The 16,086-nt window shown below is 63.4% G+C and overlaps 3 protein-coding genes across 5 annotated transcripts; all 3 read right to left on the bottom strand.

Moving 5' to 3' along the window:
* Positions 1-25: 25 nt before the first annotated feature.
* On the bottom strand, positions 26-6,284 carry QARS1 (glutaminyl-tRNA synthetase 1). Its single transcript, XM_084214397.1, has 24 exons — positions 6,133-6,284; positions 5,632-5,779; positions 5,443-5,552; positions 5,261-5,336; positions 4,919-4,983; positions 4,647-4,700; positions 4,392-4,449; positions 4,216-4,287; positions 3,961-4,046; positions 3,662-3,748; positions 3,455-3,554; positions 3,256-3,334; positions 3,025-3,133; positions 2,813-2,943; positions 2,594-2,686; positions 2,328-2,465; positions 2,167-2,254; positions 1,946-2,089; positions 1,770-1,874; positions 1,297-1,389; positions 896-1,023; positions 645-711; positions 313-438; positions 26-212 (listed from the first exon to the last, which is right to left on the bottom strand). The coding sequence occupies exons 1-24, from the start codon at positions 6,277-6,279 to the stop codon at positions 162-164; spliced, it is 2,355 nt and encodes a 784-aa protein (XP_084070523.1). The 5' UTR covers positions 6,280-6,284; the 3' UTR covers positions 26-161.
* Positions 6,285-7,167: 883 nt separating this feature from the next.
* Positions 7,168-9,702, bottom strand: LOC311158940 (epidermal differentiation-specific protein-like). Its single transcript, XM_084214686.1, has one exon. It carries the CDS (start codon positions 8,415-8,417, stop codon positions 7,359-7,361), a length of 1,059 nt encoding a protein of 352 aa, XP_084070812.1. The 5' UTR covers positions 8,418-9,702; the 3' UTR covers positions 7,168-7,358.
* A 197-nt stretch (positions 9,703-9,899) lies between these two features.
* Positions 9,900-15,747, bottom strand: SLC6A8 (solute carrier family 6 member 8). Of its 3 annotated transcripts, none has more exons than XM_084214665.1 (14): positions 15,421-15,747; positions 14,931-15,149; positions 14,448-14,579; positions 13,608-13,881; positions 13,398-13,530; positions 13,016-13,150; positions 12,822-12,925; positions 12,594-12,718; positions 12,402-12,514; positions 12,185-12,322; positions 11,772-11,874; positions 11,583-11,683; positions 11,225-11,395; positions 9,900-10,388 (listed from the first exon to the last, which is right to left on the bottom strand). In XM_084214665.1, exons 1-14 carry the CDS (start codon positions 15,524-15,526, stop codon positions 10,257-10,259), a joined length of 1,986 nt encoding a protein of 661 aa, XP_084070791.1. In that variant the 5' UTR covers positions 15,527-15,747; the 3' UTR covers positions 9,900-10,256. The 3 variants fall into 3 exon arrangements, with proteins under 3 accessions (XP_084070791.1, XP_084070792.1, XP_084070793.1); XM_084214666.1 differs by having other exon boundaries at positions 14,931-15,146; XM_084214667.1 differs by having other exon boundaries at positions 14,931-15,053.
* Positions 15,748-16,086: the final 339 nt, after the last annotated feature.

The following is a 16,086-nucleotide window of genomic DNA, read 5'->3' as shown; positions in this document are numbered from 1 at the left end:
AACAGGAGGCAGTGACAGTGCAGGGACAGGGCTGGGATCTCCGTTTATTGAGGCGATGCTGTGGGGCACCGCAGGGGACTGCACCAAGGCACGCTGGCACTGGGGGTGTGCAAGGACCCCCAAGGAAGCAACACCACGGTGGTGTAGCAGCAGCAGATCCCTCAGGCCTTGCCAGGGTCCTCCTTGAGCGTCACTGTCCGGTTGAACACCATCTGAGGAGAAACACAGGGTCTGCTCAGAGCTCCATGGAGGGCAGGGGGTGCTTGCACACGTGTGCAGGCTGCCTCACTGCCCCCATCCCACAGGGCTCACCTTCCCCTCCTCACTGTCGGGATCCACAGAGAAGTAGCCCAGGCGCTCAAACTGGAACTTGTCAAAGGGTCGAGCGGAGTGGACAGAGCTGTCGACCAGGGCATTGTGCACCACACGCAGGGAGTCCTGGCAGGAGGGACACCTCAGCCAGCACCCCTACCCTGCTGTCCTCTCCACAGCCCAGCTCCCCCCAGCTCCTCTTCCCCTTGAGATACAGTAAGGCCTTGCGCCAAGAGGGGTAGGGTGTTCATGGAAGTGGGTGCCTCAGGACTGGGCGCAGGAGGTCCCCACTTCCCCCCGAGCCCATAACCTCAGCTGCTGCCACTACTCACAGGGTTGAGATCACTCAGAAAGCCACCAGGTACCTCCGCTGGGTCCTCAGGATTTTTGTGCAAAAACCTACCATGAGATAAGAGTCTTATCCCAAAGCTGCCAAATGAGGGGACATAGTGCCACTCATGGGACCCCAGAGCATCATCTTCCCCACCAAAGGTCTGGGCAGACCCCAGCAGGGCCAGCTGCTGTGCCGCTGCTCCAGCACTGCTGAGCTTGTGCTGGCCTCGGTTGGCAGCAGGATACTCACAGCCGCTCGTAGAGCCGCACTTCACAGGCCAGTGGCACAGACACCCAGTGGATGAAAGCTTTGGGCTTTTCTGCCACATCCGACTTGGTGCAGGTCACCTCCAGCTCAATGACACGCCCACTAACGTCCTGAGGGAGAGGAGATGAGCTAAGCTGTCAGGCAGCAGTCTTATCCCATGTGGCAGGCCCAGGGCTGAACCCCCAGCCCCACAGCTCGGGAACACCTTGTTCCCCACTGTGAGGCACAGGGCAGGCAGAGAGCAGCCACACAGGCAGCCTGAGCCCTCACTGTGTCCAGAGCAGCCAGCATGATATGACCATCACTTCTTCCATGCTGGGACATGGTCATGTCCTGACATTCCACAGCCCAACCTCATGTCACCAGTGCCCACAGCCACACACCTTGATGACATTCTGGACGGTGATGATGTAGCCAGTGTGGCGCAGCCCCACCGGCTGCCCGGGGGCCAGGCGCTTGTAGCCCTTGTCTGCCTCCTGTAAGAGAGTTCATGGCTGCATGAGGGGTCCCAGCATGGACAGCAGGTCCCCTCTCTAGCATGTCTCTCTGCCCCCACTCCTGCCATCCCAGGCATCAGTGATCCCAGGGCTGTCTGAACTCCCATGTTGCTGTGGGACATTCCTACAGACAGGCCGTTGAGAACCATTGATTGGACATGTCCTGGCCAGGCGGAGGGCAGCATTTGTCCAGTGCCCATCAGAGCTGCTGGCCCATTTGGGAGTCACAGACAGGTGCTCAACACCCACCAATGACCTCTGTGTGCAGCACCAACACCACTTCCAGGGCTGCCAGGCTCCTGCTGCACAAGCTATAGCTCCAGGAGTGAGGGTAGTATAGCCCAGTGGGCCTGGTTTACCTCCCTGAAGTCTGTCTCCTCAATATAGACGGTCTGGTGGAAGGGCACTTTGTGAAAACCACGGCTCTCATCGGCTGGAAAGTTGGGCACAAGGACCTCCAATGCCTGGAGAGAAAGAGGGCATGAGTGCTGATCTCAAGGAATCCCACTGCCACAACAGCCCACAGCAGTCTCACCTTTGGAGCAGGGAAGTTGGTGATGGTGACCTTGAGGGGCTCCAGGACAGCCATGGCGCGGGGGGCCTGCTCATTCAGCACCTCCCGGGCACAAGCCTCCAGCAGATGTGGCTCCATTGTCGCCTGGGCCACTGTCACACCAACCTGAGGAACAGTGTGGTGTTACCATGCTGGCCAGGGCATGCAGCCATCTGCCCTGTCCCACCCTACCCAAAGCCTACCCGCGCACAGAAGTTGTTGATGGCCTCGGGGGGGAAGCCTCGCCGGCGCAGGGCTGTCAGTGTGAAGAGACGTGGGTCATCCCAATCCCTGAGGAAACAGCAGTGTGATAACCAGGCATGCTCTGGCTAAGCCCCATCATGGCAGCTGGCCCTGCTCCTACCTCACAGCACCCGTCTCCACCAGGCGGATGATCTTTCTCTTGGAGACAACGGTGTAGAGCAGGTTCAGGCGCCCATATTCCCACTGCACAGGGCAGTAAACATCCAGAGCGTTGCACAGCCAGAAGTAGGAGGAGCGCCTGTAAGGGAGGTACAGGCACAGCGCAGCTCAGCCGCATGGACACGCTGTCTCCCAGCACTCTGGCAGCCACCAAGTGCTGCTCCCAGGTTTAGCTTAGCCCAGGGCCATGCCATGCATGGTGCTCACCTGGCCTGGAACTCCTTGGTGCAGAGGGAGTGCGTGATGTGCTCGATGGAGTCGCAGAGGCAGTGTGTGTAATCATATGTGGGGTAGATGCACCTGCAAGGCAGATGCAGTTAGCTCAGGGCAGAGCACAGTGCTGCTCCACTCCTGATACCTCCTCACTACCAGGAAATCCAGACCCAGCCCCACCACATGTGCCAGGACATGGCAGGCCCTCCCTACCACTTGTCCCCAGTGCGATGGTGTGGAGTGAACTTGACACGGTAGGCAACAGGATCCATCTTCCCATCCTCCATCACCAGCTTCATCCTCAGCGTGGCTTCCCCCTCCCCAAACTTGCCCTTTCTCATGTCCTGTGGAGACAGAGGAAGCTGTCAGCTGAGCCACATACCCAGAGCCCATAGGCACGCATCAGCTGCCCCAGCCAGGAGTACCTCAAAGAGCAGGAGTGACTCCTCCACAGGCCGGTCCCGCCACGGTGAAGGTGGTGGGTTGTGGCCCTTGATCTCCTCAACCTTCTGATGGCAGACATAAGCCTGACCCCTACGGAGAGGAAATGCCATCACCAGACTTGAGTGACCCATCCCCTGGGCAAGGGGGAGCCCTGACCACAGTGCAGGATATCAACACCAGCCCAGCACATTCCTGCTGCCCCACACGCTCACCTGCGGATGAGCTCCAGGGCCCAGGTGTAGAGCTGGTCAAAGTAATCCGACGCATGCGTCACTGCATAAGGCTGGTAGCCTGTGGGGATGGGTGAAACGGAACAGGTTGGAAGAACCCCAAAGGTCCAGCAGCAAGACCTGAATGCAGGGGTGTCCCTGGCACCTGGCTTGATCCTGCCTTCCCCACCCCGAGCCATACCCAGCCACTCCACCATCTCCCGGATGGCTGTGAAGTACTTCTCCTCCTCCTTCTCGGGGTTGGTGTCATCATAGCGCAAGAAGCACACGCCACCATTGGCCTGGGGATGAAGAGATAGTGAGTTGCTCCCTGAGGGACCAGAAGGCCAAGCCAGCAGCCAAGCAGCTTCAGGAAAGGCAGGGGCCAGAGTGGCTTGGTGCTTTTTACCTTGGCATAGCCAAAGTTGAAGTTGATAGCCTTGGCATGGCCAATGTGCAGGATCCCATTAGGCTCAGGAGGGAAGCGTGTCCGTACCTGAAGAGGCAAAGGGGACACCTCTGTCCTTCAGCAGGAGATCTTTACCTTCCCTGACAGCAGTGACACTGATATGAGCCCCTGGCAATGCCGCAGAGTACCCTGTGCTGTGTGGGTGCTGCCTCTGCTGTACCCCTGTGAGCTGCATGTTCCGCACCCCCCAGCTGTGTCACTCTCACATGGAACCGCTGGGCTGTGGGATATGGCCTCACCTGCCCACCCGTGATTGCCAGGTGCTGCTTCAGCAGAGCCATAGTGTTGGGAGTCACCACGTAGCCCTCAGTCTTGTAGTTCTCTCCTACAGGTAGAGGATGCTCAGGGCTGCAGCATTCCCCTAACCATGCCAAGCCCAGCAGGCAGGGGGAAAGGACACAGGACCTGTCCAGCCCTCTGCAGCATGGAGAGCTGGGACCAGGCACAGAGCCACTGGAGTGGCCCCACATATGGCAGCGGCACCTCACACTCACCTGGCTTGTGGAACTTCAGGGCTTCGCCTCGCAGCTGCTCCAGCAGTGACTTTGTCTCTGTGCCCATGTCACCTGCAGGAAGATGGGGCTGAGCTCCCTGATCACAGCTCCAAGGGCCCAGCCCAGAAGCAGGTCCAGCAGGAACTAAACGGCTGGGGAAGAGGACGGTCTCTTACCATTCTCCACCACAGCCACTTTCTGTTTCTCTGCTGGGGCCAGACGGGCTTTTGCCACCTGCAGAGACCAGCACAGCATGCTGAGTACCCAGCTGTAGCATATACCTTCCCCTCCTGGCCCAGCCTACTGGCCCCAGCACTCCCTCTAGACCTGTACCCATGGTAGCAGCTCAGCCCAGAGCAGCTATTTGGGATCCTGCTGGGACACTTGGCAAGAAAATACCATCCAATTCTGCAGCCTCCCCTTCTCCCTACCTTTGGCTTCTTTTCCAGATCAGCTTCTGTCTTTGGCCCAAGCAAATGCAGCACCTGGAGAAGAGTGACACAGTCAGGAGTCAAAAAGGCTCCCGGACTAGGTGTGTCCTAGTGTCCTGTCCAGCCATCACTCCACTCACCCTGCCTGCACCTAGGTGGGGCAGGCTGTCCCCAGGGCTGGGCCCTCTAGGGGGCTGGCTGACAGGTCCCACCCCAGCCACAGCACACCTAGGGGACCACAGCAGCACCTGACACAGTAACCTCACACCCACCTGCAGGTCCACCTCGTTCTTGATAGTCTTCCCGTCTGCCCACCGCAGCTGGCTCCGTGCCTCCCCTGCAGACAGGGCACTCCGTGGGCAAGGGGCAGTGCCCAAGCCCGGGGGAGCTTCAGCCAGGAAGCTGATGCAGAATGCCACACCCTTTGCCCCAGGGCTGTCCCTGTTGCTGGGCACTATGGCCCTGCCTGTGTGGGGGATCTGGCAGGATGACATCTCCCCATGGCAAAGGGCTGGCTCTCAGGATTCAGGGGAGCACAATGGCACTGGCAGTCATGCACAGGGACGTGACAGCCACCAGCACCAGGCAGGGGCTGCCCGGGTGTCACCACTCACCCATCAGCAGCCCCATGTTGAAGTGGTAGCGCTCTGCCAGCAGTTCTGCTCGGTGCTTGCTGATCACAGCCTCCACCTGGGAGCAGCACAGGGACACCGGGGTGAGCGAGGCAGGCAGGAGCACAGCAGTAGCCAGTCCAATGTCCCCTGTGCTGTCTCCACAGGGTCACAGCCCCACTCACCGCTTCCTCGATCTGCTCGGGGGTGATGCAGATCCCCACACCGCAAGCCCGCTCAAAGTCTGCCACGTCCAGGGGCTCCAAGGGGTGGCTCCTCACGTACTCCAGGGCAGCTGGGAACAGAGCAGGGATGAAGAGCAGGGCCCGCGGCGCCGGGGCCAGGGCCGGGAGGGGGCCGGGGCCGCACGGTACCGCTGAGCTGCAGGTCGGTGAGGATCTCCCTGCGAGCGATGTAGCCCACGAGGAAGCCGAGGTGTTTCGGGTCCTTGAGGCGGGCGGCCGCGTTGTACAGAAGTGTCCCGGTGGCCTTGTCCAGCGCCGGGCCCAGCGCGCTCCGAGCCTGTGGCCGTGCCGGGGAGAGTCAGGGCAGGACCGGGGCCCGAGCCCCGGAGAACCGACGGCACCGGGGGGCAGAGCGGGACAGGGAAGTGCCAAGGGCCGAGGCCGCTCGGCGGCGTCGGGAAGAGGCGAAGCCGGGGCGTCCCGGGAAGGCTGGGGTCGAGGGGGTGACAGCGGGACCACGGTGCCAGTGTATCCGGGTGACACCGGGGATCGGGTTACCGGGTCCCGGGGGTGACACCGATACCGGGGTACCGAGTTCCCAGGGTGGCCGGGTCCCCGGGTGACATCGGGGTGACGGAGTACTGGAGATCGAGGACCGGGGACCAGGGTGCGAGCCCGCGGCGGACGCACCTGCAGCACAGCCCGGCGCAGCAGCGCGCTGAGTGCCCCGTTGCGTAGCGTCTCCCGCGCCTTGGCCTCGCTGAGGCCGATGCCCGTGAACAGCCCCAGCGCCTCCTCCACTTCCTCCGCCGCCATCGCTGCCGCCGCCGCCGCCATGCTGCCGCCTCCGCCCGGGGGCGGGTCCGTGCCCAGCCAACCGGCAGTGAGAGCGCTCCGTTCTGACCAATGGCAGGAAGGGGACCGGCGCGGGCGGGCCAATGGGCGCGCGGGAGGCGGGCTCAGCGCGCGGGCAGTTGCATCATTTAAAGAGACCAGCGGCGGCGGCGGCCACGTGGGGGGCGGGACTGGAGGCGTGCCCGGGGGCGGTGCGGGGTCCGATCCCGCCCGGCGCCCCCGGCGCTCTGTGCCCCGCGGCTGGTGCCCGCGCCTCCGGTGTGCCCTGTGCGTCTCCGCCTGCCCCGACAGCCCCGGGCACGGGCCCTGCTACGAGCCCGTGGGGATGTACTTGCCCAAGGTCCTGGGGCGGAGAGCGCGTCGCGGTGGCGGCTTCAGCACGGTGTATGCGGGTCCAGACCGGCTAGGCGTCCCCGGCTCCCCCGGATCGTGCGTGGTCCCTTGGCCCTGCCAACCCAGTGTCCGCCCTCTTCCCTCCTTCCCTGTCCCTCTCGCTGCCCTGGTACACCCGTCATCCCAATGTCCCCAGGCTTCCCTAGACTGGTGGAACTTTGGCTGCTCAGCCCAGCGTCCTCCTGCCCTCCCCCCCGGCCCCTTCTGATGTCTTGTCCAGTCTGGTGTCTCCAGCTCTCCTTTTCCCCGCCAGCCTCCCCAGCCTGATATTCTCTAGCTCTGCCGGCCCGGTGCCCACCCCCCCCAGCCCAGTGTCCTCCGTAACCCCACGTTTCCTGCGTCAGCCCGGGAGTCCCTGCCCCAACCAGATATCCCCCCCACCAAGCTTGGTGTCTCCTCTTAGCTCAGTGCCCCCCTACCCCAGTGTCCCATCCATCCTACTCCCACCTCAGCCAGAGTAGCAGCAGACTCAAGCGGTTATGGAAGGGGGTTTATTGGAAATATGGGGTGGGAGGAGGCACCAGCAGGTCCTGCCAGCCAGAGCCACTGGACACAACCAGACAAGGCAGGTCCTGGCTCCTCCATGGGTGGGTGCTGGAGTCAACGCTGGTGTCACAGTGAGTCCAACAACACGCAGGGGAGAGCCATTGCTTAGCACCAGCACAGAGCTATATTTCCATTCTGGTGCCAGGCACTGTGTCTGTCCCCTTGGTGGCCGCCTGCTCCCTGTCTGTAGCTGGCAGTGGCTTTAAGCTATAGCGGGCACTGACATTGGTACCTGAGACGCTGCGGTATTCGCCCATCTCCGTACGAACGCTCTCGTTCTGGGTGATGGTGAGCACCACCGGCACGGAGAGCGTCACCTCCTTCCGAAGGACTTGGATGCTGAGTGCTGTGCGCGGGGGGATTTTCGCCGGCAGCTGCACCTCCACACGCTGCCGGCGAGTGCTGGTTTCACTGCGCCCTTTCTGCACCGTAAAGATGTTGGAGGCTTCCACGGTCAGCGTGAAGGAGAGCCCGGCTTTGAGGCTGGTGGCATTGCTGAAGTGGAAGCTCTGCCAGAGTGTGGTGCCGTACTCCCGGCTGCTGCTGGCCGCCAGTGCCTGCTCCGACTCTGTCTCGTTCACCCCCTCAATCTCATCCACCAGCACCTCCCGCTCCTCCTCCACCCGCTTCTGTTCCCAGAGGAGACGTGCTGAGACCAGGGGCCGCCCAGGCCGTAGCGGGCGCAGGTGAGACAGCCGAGACTGAAAGTTCAGCTCCAGTTTGTAGTCGGCGAGATGCTCGCCGGGCCATGCCAGGCAGTGCCAGCCACCCCGGCCGGGATGCTGGTAGAGCAGCCAGACGCCTCGCTGCACCATGTGGGAGGCCACCCGGTCGTTGAAGTACCCATATGCCAAGTTGGTCTCCTCTGTCACCACCTTGCAGGCGCCTTGGAAGTTGGGGTGCTCGTAGAGGGTGATCTGGGGGTCCCCCAGGTCATGGTGCACGAGGCGCAGTGCCGAGAAGCTGTTGGGCCGATCCACAGAGGGGTACTCGCCCTCCTCGAAGGCGTGCGGCTCTCCCTCGTATTTGGGGTCTGTGTAGGCAATCCATGGCTGCCCCTCCACCTTCAGGGAGGCGATGCAGTTCCCAAAATCCAGCTCGTGCAGGTCAGGCACGTCGCAGGTGAACTCTCGGCTCAGCCCCTCAAAGTTGGCGCGCTCGTACACTGTGATCCGGTTCATGGCGCTGCAGGTGCCTGCCCCTGTGAGGGCACAACAGGGGCCACGTCCCCTCCTCTGGGGTCACGGGGTGCTACAGGAGAGCCGTGAGGAAAGCCCAGCAAGCAAAGGCAAACCTCGGCACCCCCTTAACTCTTGTCCTCTGCCTTTCCTTTGCCCACCTCCTGCCTGGGCCCCGTGCTCTCACCGTCTGTCCTGGCAGCGCCCTGCAGCTGTGCCTTTTAGGAAGGGGTGGTGGGACCAGGGCGTGCTGCGGCATGAAGCAAAGGCGATGACAGTGCTCGCCCCCGCACCCTGCGCCCAACCCTCGTCCCCACTTTGTGCTGGGGAGTCAGCCAGGCTCCGCACGGCGGCCGGCACACCGGGATGCCAGCTGGTCCCACAGACCAGCCCTGCCGGAAAGTCCTGCCGTGCCCCAGGCACGTGAGGCTCCATGCTAGAGAGTCACCGCCAATTATCAGTGATGCTTCCGCCCTGCCCGCGCTAATTACAGCGTGCATTGCCGGTGGGGCAGGAACTGCTGGCTCACCCCACTAGGGTGAGAGGGCATCGTGGTGGGGCAAGCCAGCACCCCAAAACAAGAGCCTCTGGAACCCTGGTGATCCCAGCAATTGGATATGGACACCTGGCATGGTGGCCCTGCTCCAGCCCTGTCTCTGAGGATAGCTGGGGCAGAGGGGAGCACTTCTTCCCCCTTGTCGCTTCATGGGGTGCCCAAGGCATGGCTGGGGTGGGATGCTGGGCACAGCAGGACACTGACATCAAACCGAGGCATCGGAAGGCAGCCACCCAAAGCACAGCATGCTGGTGGTTTCCTCCGGGCTCCATGCAGGTTGCCATGGCATGAACTGGAGCTGGCCTCCCCAGGAGCTACTGGTGTGGGGCACAGGGCACGTGCACTCCCTAGCTGGCACCCTGCTGAAACAGGGCTCAGGCAGCTCACAGGTTCTGGGGCAAGGTTAAGCCTTTGACTTCTGGCTACATGCCCAGAGGCTGCCTCATCCACTTGACCACACAGCCCTCACCAACCCAGGATTTTTCCCAAGGCACAGTGCACGGAGTGGGCAGCCACAAGGCTGATACAAAAAGCTCCCAGTGGGGTACAACTGGATCCTGACCCACCCCTTGGGGACAGTCAAAACCCTCAAAGCCTCTGGGCTCAAATCTGCCTCTTGGAGCTAATAAGCAAGGCCAGCCCTTGGCTGCATGGGGTCCCCCAGTCTCACCAGGGTTTGGTACAGCCTGCAGGCACCCACATCCTGTGGCGGAGAAGGATGGAGACCCTATTGCTCCAACAGCCTGTATCCCGCAAGTCACCCAAGAGAGGAACCCAGGCGTTCCTGAATTCTTGAACACTATTCCCTTCAAACCTCTGTCCCCAAAAGCCAGTGCCACCCCAGACCTCGCGCCTCAGTTGTCCGCTGCTGGTGCCCCACTTCCCCTGCCTGCAGTGCCAGGACTGCCAGGGTCTCCCAGTTTATTGCCAGATGTCGGGGCAGTTGGGGTTACACCAGACAAACGCTACGGGAAGCAGTTAGTGAGTGGGGGGCCACGGGGGCCGCGGGCAGGGGCCAGGGAAGGGCTGTCCCACTCACTCCCCCGGCCGGCGGCCTCCCTGCCGTTTCCCCGGGCTGCCACGCTCCCCCGCGCCGGGGACCCCTCCTGTGCCCCGTGGCTGCCCTGGCTCCGTGGCCCCCAGCACCCCCCAGCTCGCTGTGTTCACCCCCTGCAGCGAGGCCGGCGGCCGGGGCGACGCGGGGGGCACGGGGCAGCGTGGGTGGGTGGGAGGCGGTGCTGGCATTATTGCTATGGCGGGCGGGAGCAGCGCGACCCTCCCCACGCTCAGATCACAGTCTCGAAGAGCGTCGCCTTCTCCTTGGGGGGCTCTGGGGCCAGCAGCTTGGCTTCTGCCTCTGGCGTCAGGTACTCCAGGTGGTGTTGGCCCCAGATTGGAGTGGTCAGGAGCTGCCAGCGCTGTGGGGACATAGTGTCAGCACCCAGGGACAACAGCACTGGGACTGCCTGGACCCAGCTTGGTGAATTCCCCACAATGCACAGGGAGAGGAAAGGGATGGGATTTGGATGGGGGTGGAGGTGAGACTGGGACAGGAAAGGGTTTGAAATGGGATTGAGAAAGGGACAGAGATTGCACGGGGACAGGGATGGGACTGAGACACTGACAGGATTAAGACAGTGATGTCAGCAAGGATGGGGTTTGGGTGAGGCTGGGAATGAGACAGCAGTGAGGATAGGAATCTGACAGGAGTGAGAGCAATGAAGACAGGAACAGGACTTGGATGGGGTGAGCCTAGGATGGGTAAAGGACTAAATGAGATTGAGAGAAGAACAGGAATTGTAAGGAGATAGTGATGGGGATGTGCCCAGGATCCGGATGCAATAAGGATAGGGATAGGACTGAGACAGTCAGACAGATGTAAGCATTGGTGGGAATCAGGTAAGACTGGGAATAAGACAGCAGTAGGGACAGAGATGGGATTTAGGTGGGAGTGAGACAATGAGGACAGGCACGTGATTTGGATGGGAATGAGACAGTGATGAAAACAGGGATGAGACCTGGCTGTGGATGGGACTGAGATGACAATGTGGATAGTGGTGGGATTTGAATGGGAATCAGACAGTGATAAAGACAGGGATGGGATCTGGTGGTGGATGGGACTGAGACAGAAATGTGGATGGTGGAATTTGACTGGGGCCAGGACTGGGCCAGGGCCAGGACTAAGAAGAGGACAACCATGGCTGAAAATGGGGTGGGGACAGAGGCAGGAGTGATCCTGCTGCACTGCCCTCACCTCGCGCAAGGAGCCTTTGCAGCGCAGGAGCTTGTAGATAACAGTGCAGGGGATGCAGAGCATGGAGGAGAGCGCCAGGACCCAGCCGATGGCTTCCCCCCACCACGGGTACACGTATGTCTTATTGTATGTCAGCGGCTTGTAGTTCACCACGTGGAACACAAAGATGCCCTGGGTGGAGAGAGGGAGATGAGGTCCCCACCCCGACGCGAGTCACCGCCGAGCCCCCGAGCCGCACGCTCGCCCCACGGCAGCGACACGCGTGTGCCGACAGCGGCCGCCGGGGGGCGCTCCGTGCCCGCGGCGCAGCGCGGGGCGGCGGCACACGCGTGTCCCCACGCGCGGTGGCCTCGCTCACCACGCAGACCAGCGGTGTCACCACAGCCCAGCACCACTTCATGACGGGCAGGGGCCGGTAGCCGATCATACGGGCCACATCGTCCATGAAGCGGTCGGCACCTATGGGGAGGAGGGCGTCAGCTGGGGCACTTGTGTCCCACTTTGTGTCCTCCTTTATGTCCCCCTCCCCGTGTCCCCCTGGCCTCACCATAGACCCAGGCAATGACCACGCACTCCCAGAAAGCCTGCCACAGCAACGTGATCCCGCTGGCCGAGTAGTTGTCAAAGAGCTGGAATACGTACATGCCGCCCTGCCAGGAAGGCGCCCGTGTCACCAGCATTGTGCTGGCTGCCCCGCTCGCCGCTACACTGGCAAGTCATAGCCTTGCCAGCACCGGTACCCTGCCTGGCATGGACACCCTGCATGCCATGGGCACCCTGCTCCCACAGCACCCCTACACCACAGAGACCCCCGTGCCATAGGCAGCTCCACTGACAGGAGGGTAGCAGCCCCAGTGAGCTCCCGCCCCACAGTGGGATATCATGGGAGGTGATGCCTCAGGAGCAGGCACAGGTGGCCGGTGTGGGGCTGGCCAGCAGTGTCCCTGCTGTGTCCCCCACCTGTGTGACCATGGAGAGGTCAATGAGGCAGCAGATGATGCAGCAGAGCGCAGCGGTGAGCTCACGGCGCAGCGAGCCAGCCCCCGGCTGGGGAAACAGGTCCAGGATGCCCGTGATGAAACCCTCCACACCGACAAACTGTGGCACAAAGCAGGGCTCAGTGGGGACGTGCCACCCATCCTCTCCCTGTTCCCCATCTCCCTGGTTGCCACAGCACCTGGCTGTCCAGCCCCAGCACGAGAAGCATGATGAAAAAGAGCGTGGCCCACAGCGGGGACAAGGGCATCAGTGTCACAGCTTTGGGGTAGGCGATGAAAGCCAGCCCGGGACCTGCAGGAGAGTGGGGTCAGAGATGCCACTCAGGGGGTGACACAGAGGACACAGTTGGCACCCACCATCCATCACTTACCAGACTCGGCCACCTTGGAGATGTCCACACCCTGCTCAGAGGCCATGAAGCCGAGCACAGAGAAGACAACAAAGCCGGCAAAGAAGCTGGTGCAGCTGTTGATCACAGCCAGGATGTAGGCATCCCTGCGGGCACAGCATCTAAGGAAGTGCTGGGGGGCATGGGGGGACACACCAGGGGGTCACTGGGACACAGTGGGGGGCCTGCCTGCAGCTGGCAGAGCCCTACCTGTAGCAGTTGTTGTGGAAGCGGTTGTAGCTGCCCAGTGCGGTCAGGGCGCCCAGCCCGATGGCATAGGAGAAGAACACCTGGGTGCCAGCATCAATCCAGACCTGGGTGTGAGGGAGGATGTCACGGGGTGATGGGGCTGCCGGGGCATTGTCTAGCACCAAGCTCCCTGCTGCTCTCCCTAGTGCCCTCACCTGCGCCTCAACCAGCTTGGACCAGTCAGGTTTCAGGTAGTAGATGATGCCACCCAGCGCGCCAGGCAGTGTTACTCCATGGACCAGCAGGAGGATGAGGACCACATACGGGAAGAGCGCCGTGAAGTAGACAATCTGAAGAGCAGTGGGTGGCCATGAGACCCCCCCAGGCCAGGGCTCTCTGTCACATGCCACTGGTGTCCCAGCAGGGCCAGAGCTTAGGAATGTCCCCAGCAGCTGGAAGCACTCCCAGACACATGTGGGACGCAGATCTCCCACCCCTGTGGGCTGTGGCACAGGAGGGCAAGAGCCAACAGCGCCACATGTTGAAGTCTTCTCTCATGCCAGTGGCCCTGATGCATGTTCCCCCTGCCAGCATTACCTTCCCAGTTGACTTGACACCCTTCCAGATGCAGAAGTAGACAATGACCCAGGTGGTAATCAAGCAGAGGATCATCTCCCAGTTCATCTCCCCTGGCTCGCTGAGTCCCCCAGAGAGACGCAGCACCTTGTTCCTACAGAGTGGGGCTGTGCTGAGCACCAGCATGACACTCCCAGCCCCAGCCAACACCCTCCTGGTTCCCACACTCACTCCCAAAACTCAATGACAGGTGAGCGCTTGTTGGTCATGTTGGTGCAGCTGAAGTTGGAGGTCCAAGTGCTGGCAGTGGTGTTAGTGCTGACATTTTGGCACAGGTCCAGGTTGAAGAGCTCCGTGCACTGCTCCGTGTTCCAGGAATGGCCACAGGTGGCCCAGGGCAGGGTGTCCGTCAGTGAATGCACCAGGTAAAACAGCCCCCATACCAAGATCATGATGTAGTAGGAGTTGCAGAAGAAGACGATCACCATAGAGGCCAGGCCTAAACCTGCGGCACGGGGGGATCAGAGCCCACAGGCACCTGTGGGCATCTGGCAGCCAGCATGGAGTGGGATACGGGGTGTTGTAGGGATGGGGGAGGACAGAGAACTGACAGGGACAGGACAGGGAAAGCTGGCAGTCCTGGACAGGACAGGAGAGAGCTGGTGGGAATGGGACAGGGAAGCTGGCAGCCCCAGGCAGGACAGGACAGGGTGGGGACAGCTGGCAGCATGGCACAGGACCAGGGGGGAGCCGGCAAGATACCTCTGGAGCTGGGGATCCAGCAGCATGCAGGCAGGGAGCCACAGGGGCAGGCAAGGCAGGCAGGGCAGCACGGGGTGCCATGGGACACAGGTGCAGGCAGCTGCCATCCTTGGCCGCGGCAAAGGGCGGCAGTGGGACGCGGGCAAGGTGCAGGGGAGCAGGCAGGGCGTGGGCAGGGTGCTGCCAGCCCCAGCAGGCTGCATGCAGCCGAGGCACAGTCAGGGTGCAGACAGGGTGCCGGGGGCCCTGGCCAGGGTGCAGGGGCCGCGGAAAGGGTGCAGGCAGGGCGCGGGCAGGGCGCGGCGTTACCCTTGAAGAGGGGGGCGATGTTCCAGGCGGCGATGCCCCCCTGCTTCATGAACTGTCCCAGAGCCACCTCCAAGAAGAAGATGGGGATGCCGCCCACGAAGACGATGAGCAGGTAGGGGATGAGGAAGACGCCTGGGGCCGGAGGCAGGGGGCCGGCTCAGCCGCCGCCGTCCCCCCGGCCCCCCCTTTTGCTCCCCCCCTTCCCCGCGCCGCCCGCCCGGACGCAGCGAATGGCAAAGGCGCCTCCGCGCCCTCCCCTTGCCGCGATCTAGGTCAGCACGGGCAGGTAGTGGGGGGCTCCCACGACCCCCCGCCCCGTGAGTGACTCCAGAACACCGCGGGCTGGCCCAGGAGCCCCTCGAAGGCGCAGGGCAAGCCGACCCAGCGTGGGGTGAGCCCCAGGCACACACTCCGGGGCGGGAAGGAGGTGCCCCCCGCGCCGCGGGGCGCACCCCCGCGGCGTGGGGAGAGCACGAGGCTCACCTCCGCCGTTCTTGTAGCACAGGTAGGGGAAGCGCCAGACGTTGCCCAGCCCCACGGCGAAGCCCACGCAGGACATGATGAAATCCATCTGCCGGGTCCATGTCTCCCGTTCGGGGGCGGCCTCTTTGGGGGGACCAGGGGGTCGCACCAGTGGTGCCGTCACTGTTCGCTCCTCGCCCGCCGTGGGGGGCTCTGTGCCCTCCGCCCCGCCGGGGCCTTCTGCCGAGACGGGGGTTGTGGGGATGCCCACGCCGCCGTCACGCGCGCCCGTGGGGGCGCCGGGGGCGGGGGGGGGAGCACCTCCCTCCCCCGCGCGCCCCTCTCCGCGCGTAGGGGCGTGACGTCAGATGTCAGGCCGGCGCGTGACGTCACAATGCAGAGCGGTGACTCACCCCGCGGCGGCGGGAGGGGGCGCGCCGCGGTCACGCGTGGCCGTGGGCCCCCCTCTCCCCCTCCCCAAGCTCATCCCTCCCCGGCGCTCCCCGCTTACCGGAGCCCGCGGGGGCAGCGGCGGCCGCGGCTGTGGTGGCGGCGGCGTCACGTCGCGGGGCGTCGGGCGGCTGCGGAGCGGCCGTGTCGGTGGGGACGGGGGGCATGTCGCGGGGGGCCGGGGAGCGGGGGCGGGTCGGGGGCGGCTCCGTGGCCGAGGGGGGCTCAGAAGCAATCCACGAAGCACTTGAAGGTGAGTCGGAAGAACCTCATTGAGGGCGGCGGGGCGCGGCGGGGCGGGCCGGGCCGGGCGGGCGGCTCAGAGCCGGGCTGCGGGGCCGGCGCCGCGCGGCCGCTCCGGGGCTCTCTGCGCCGCGGCACCGGGCGGCGGCGGAGGCAGCGACCGGCCGCACCGCCCCCCGAGCCCCATTGGCCGCGCTACCCGCCCGCGGCTTGACGGGACTTGCAGTTCCGACGCACTGGCACCGGCCCCGGGGCGAGGCGGGGGGCACGGGGGGACAAGGCACACCCGGCGGGATTCCGGGCACTACGGACAGCGAGGGACGGCGTTAGCAACGGTGGATACCGGGCACGAGGGACACAAGGCAGTAGGGCACGCTCGGGGACACCAGGGAGCGGAGCGCTAGGAACAGCAGGCGACAAGACAGGGAGGGGGGGACCAGGCGCTTCAGCGCACCACAGGCACTACAATTCCGGGACTCGCACG

The sequence above is a fragment of the Fringilla coelebs genome (genome assembly GCF_963513975.1).
Source record: "Fringilla coelebs genome assembly, chromosome: 13".
In the NCBI taxonomy this organism is placed as follows: domain Eukaryota; kingdom Metazoa; phylum Chordata; class Aves; order Passeriformes; family Fringillidae; genus Fringilla; species Fringilla coelebs.
The sequence above is the reverse complement of the archived record's forward strand: the minus strand, read 5'-3'. Positions and strand labels throughout refer to the sequence as shown.

Bases quoted from the DNA above. Each gene is read 5' to 3' on its own strand.
- QARS1 (XM_084214397.1), bottom strand. From the start codon at position 6,279: ATGGCGGCGGCGGCGGCAGCGATGGCGGCGGAGGAAGTGGAGGAGGCG. The intron at 5,553-5,631 runs GTACCGTGCGGC...CTCTGTTCCCAG, and splicing joins CACCGACCTGCAGCTCAGCG to CTGCCCTGGAGTACGTGAGG. The intron at 4,984-5,260 runs GTGAGTGGTGAC...CCCTGTCTGCAG, and splicing joins CAACATGGGGCTGCTGATGG to GGGAGGCACGGAGCCAGCTG.
- LOC311158940 (XM_084214686.1), bottom strand. From the start codon at position 8,417: ATGAACCGGATCACAGTGTACGAGCGCGCCAACTTTGAGGGGCTGAGC.
- SLC6A8 (XM_084214665.1), bottom strand. From the start codon at position 15,526: ATGCCCCCCGTCCCCACCGACACGGCCGCTCCGCAGCCGCCCGACGCC. The intron at 11,875-12,184 runs GTGGGGGACACA...CCTTCCTGGCAG, and splicing joins ACCTCTCCATGGTCACACAG to GGCGGCATGTACGTATTCCA. The intron at 11,684-11,771 runs GTGAGGCCAGGG...TCCTCCCCATAG, and splicing joins GGTCATTGCCTGGGTCTATG to GTGCCGACCGCTTCATGGAC.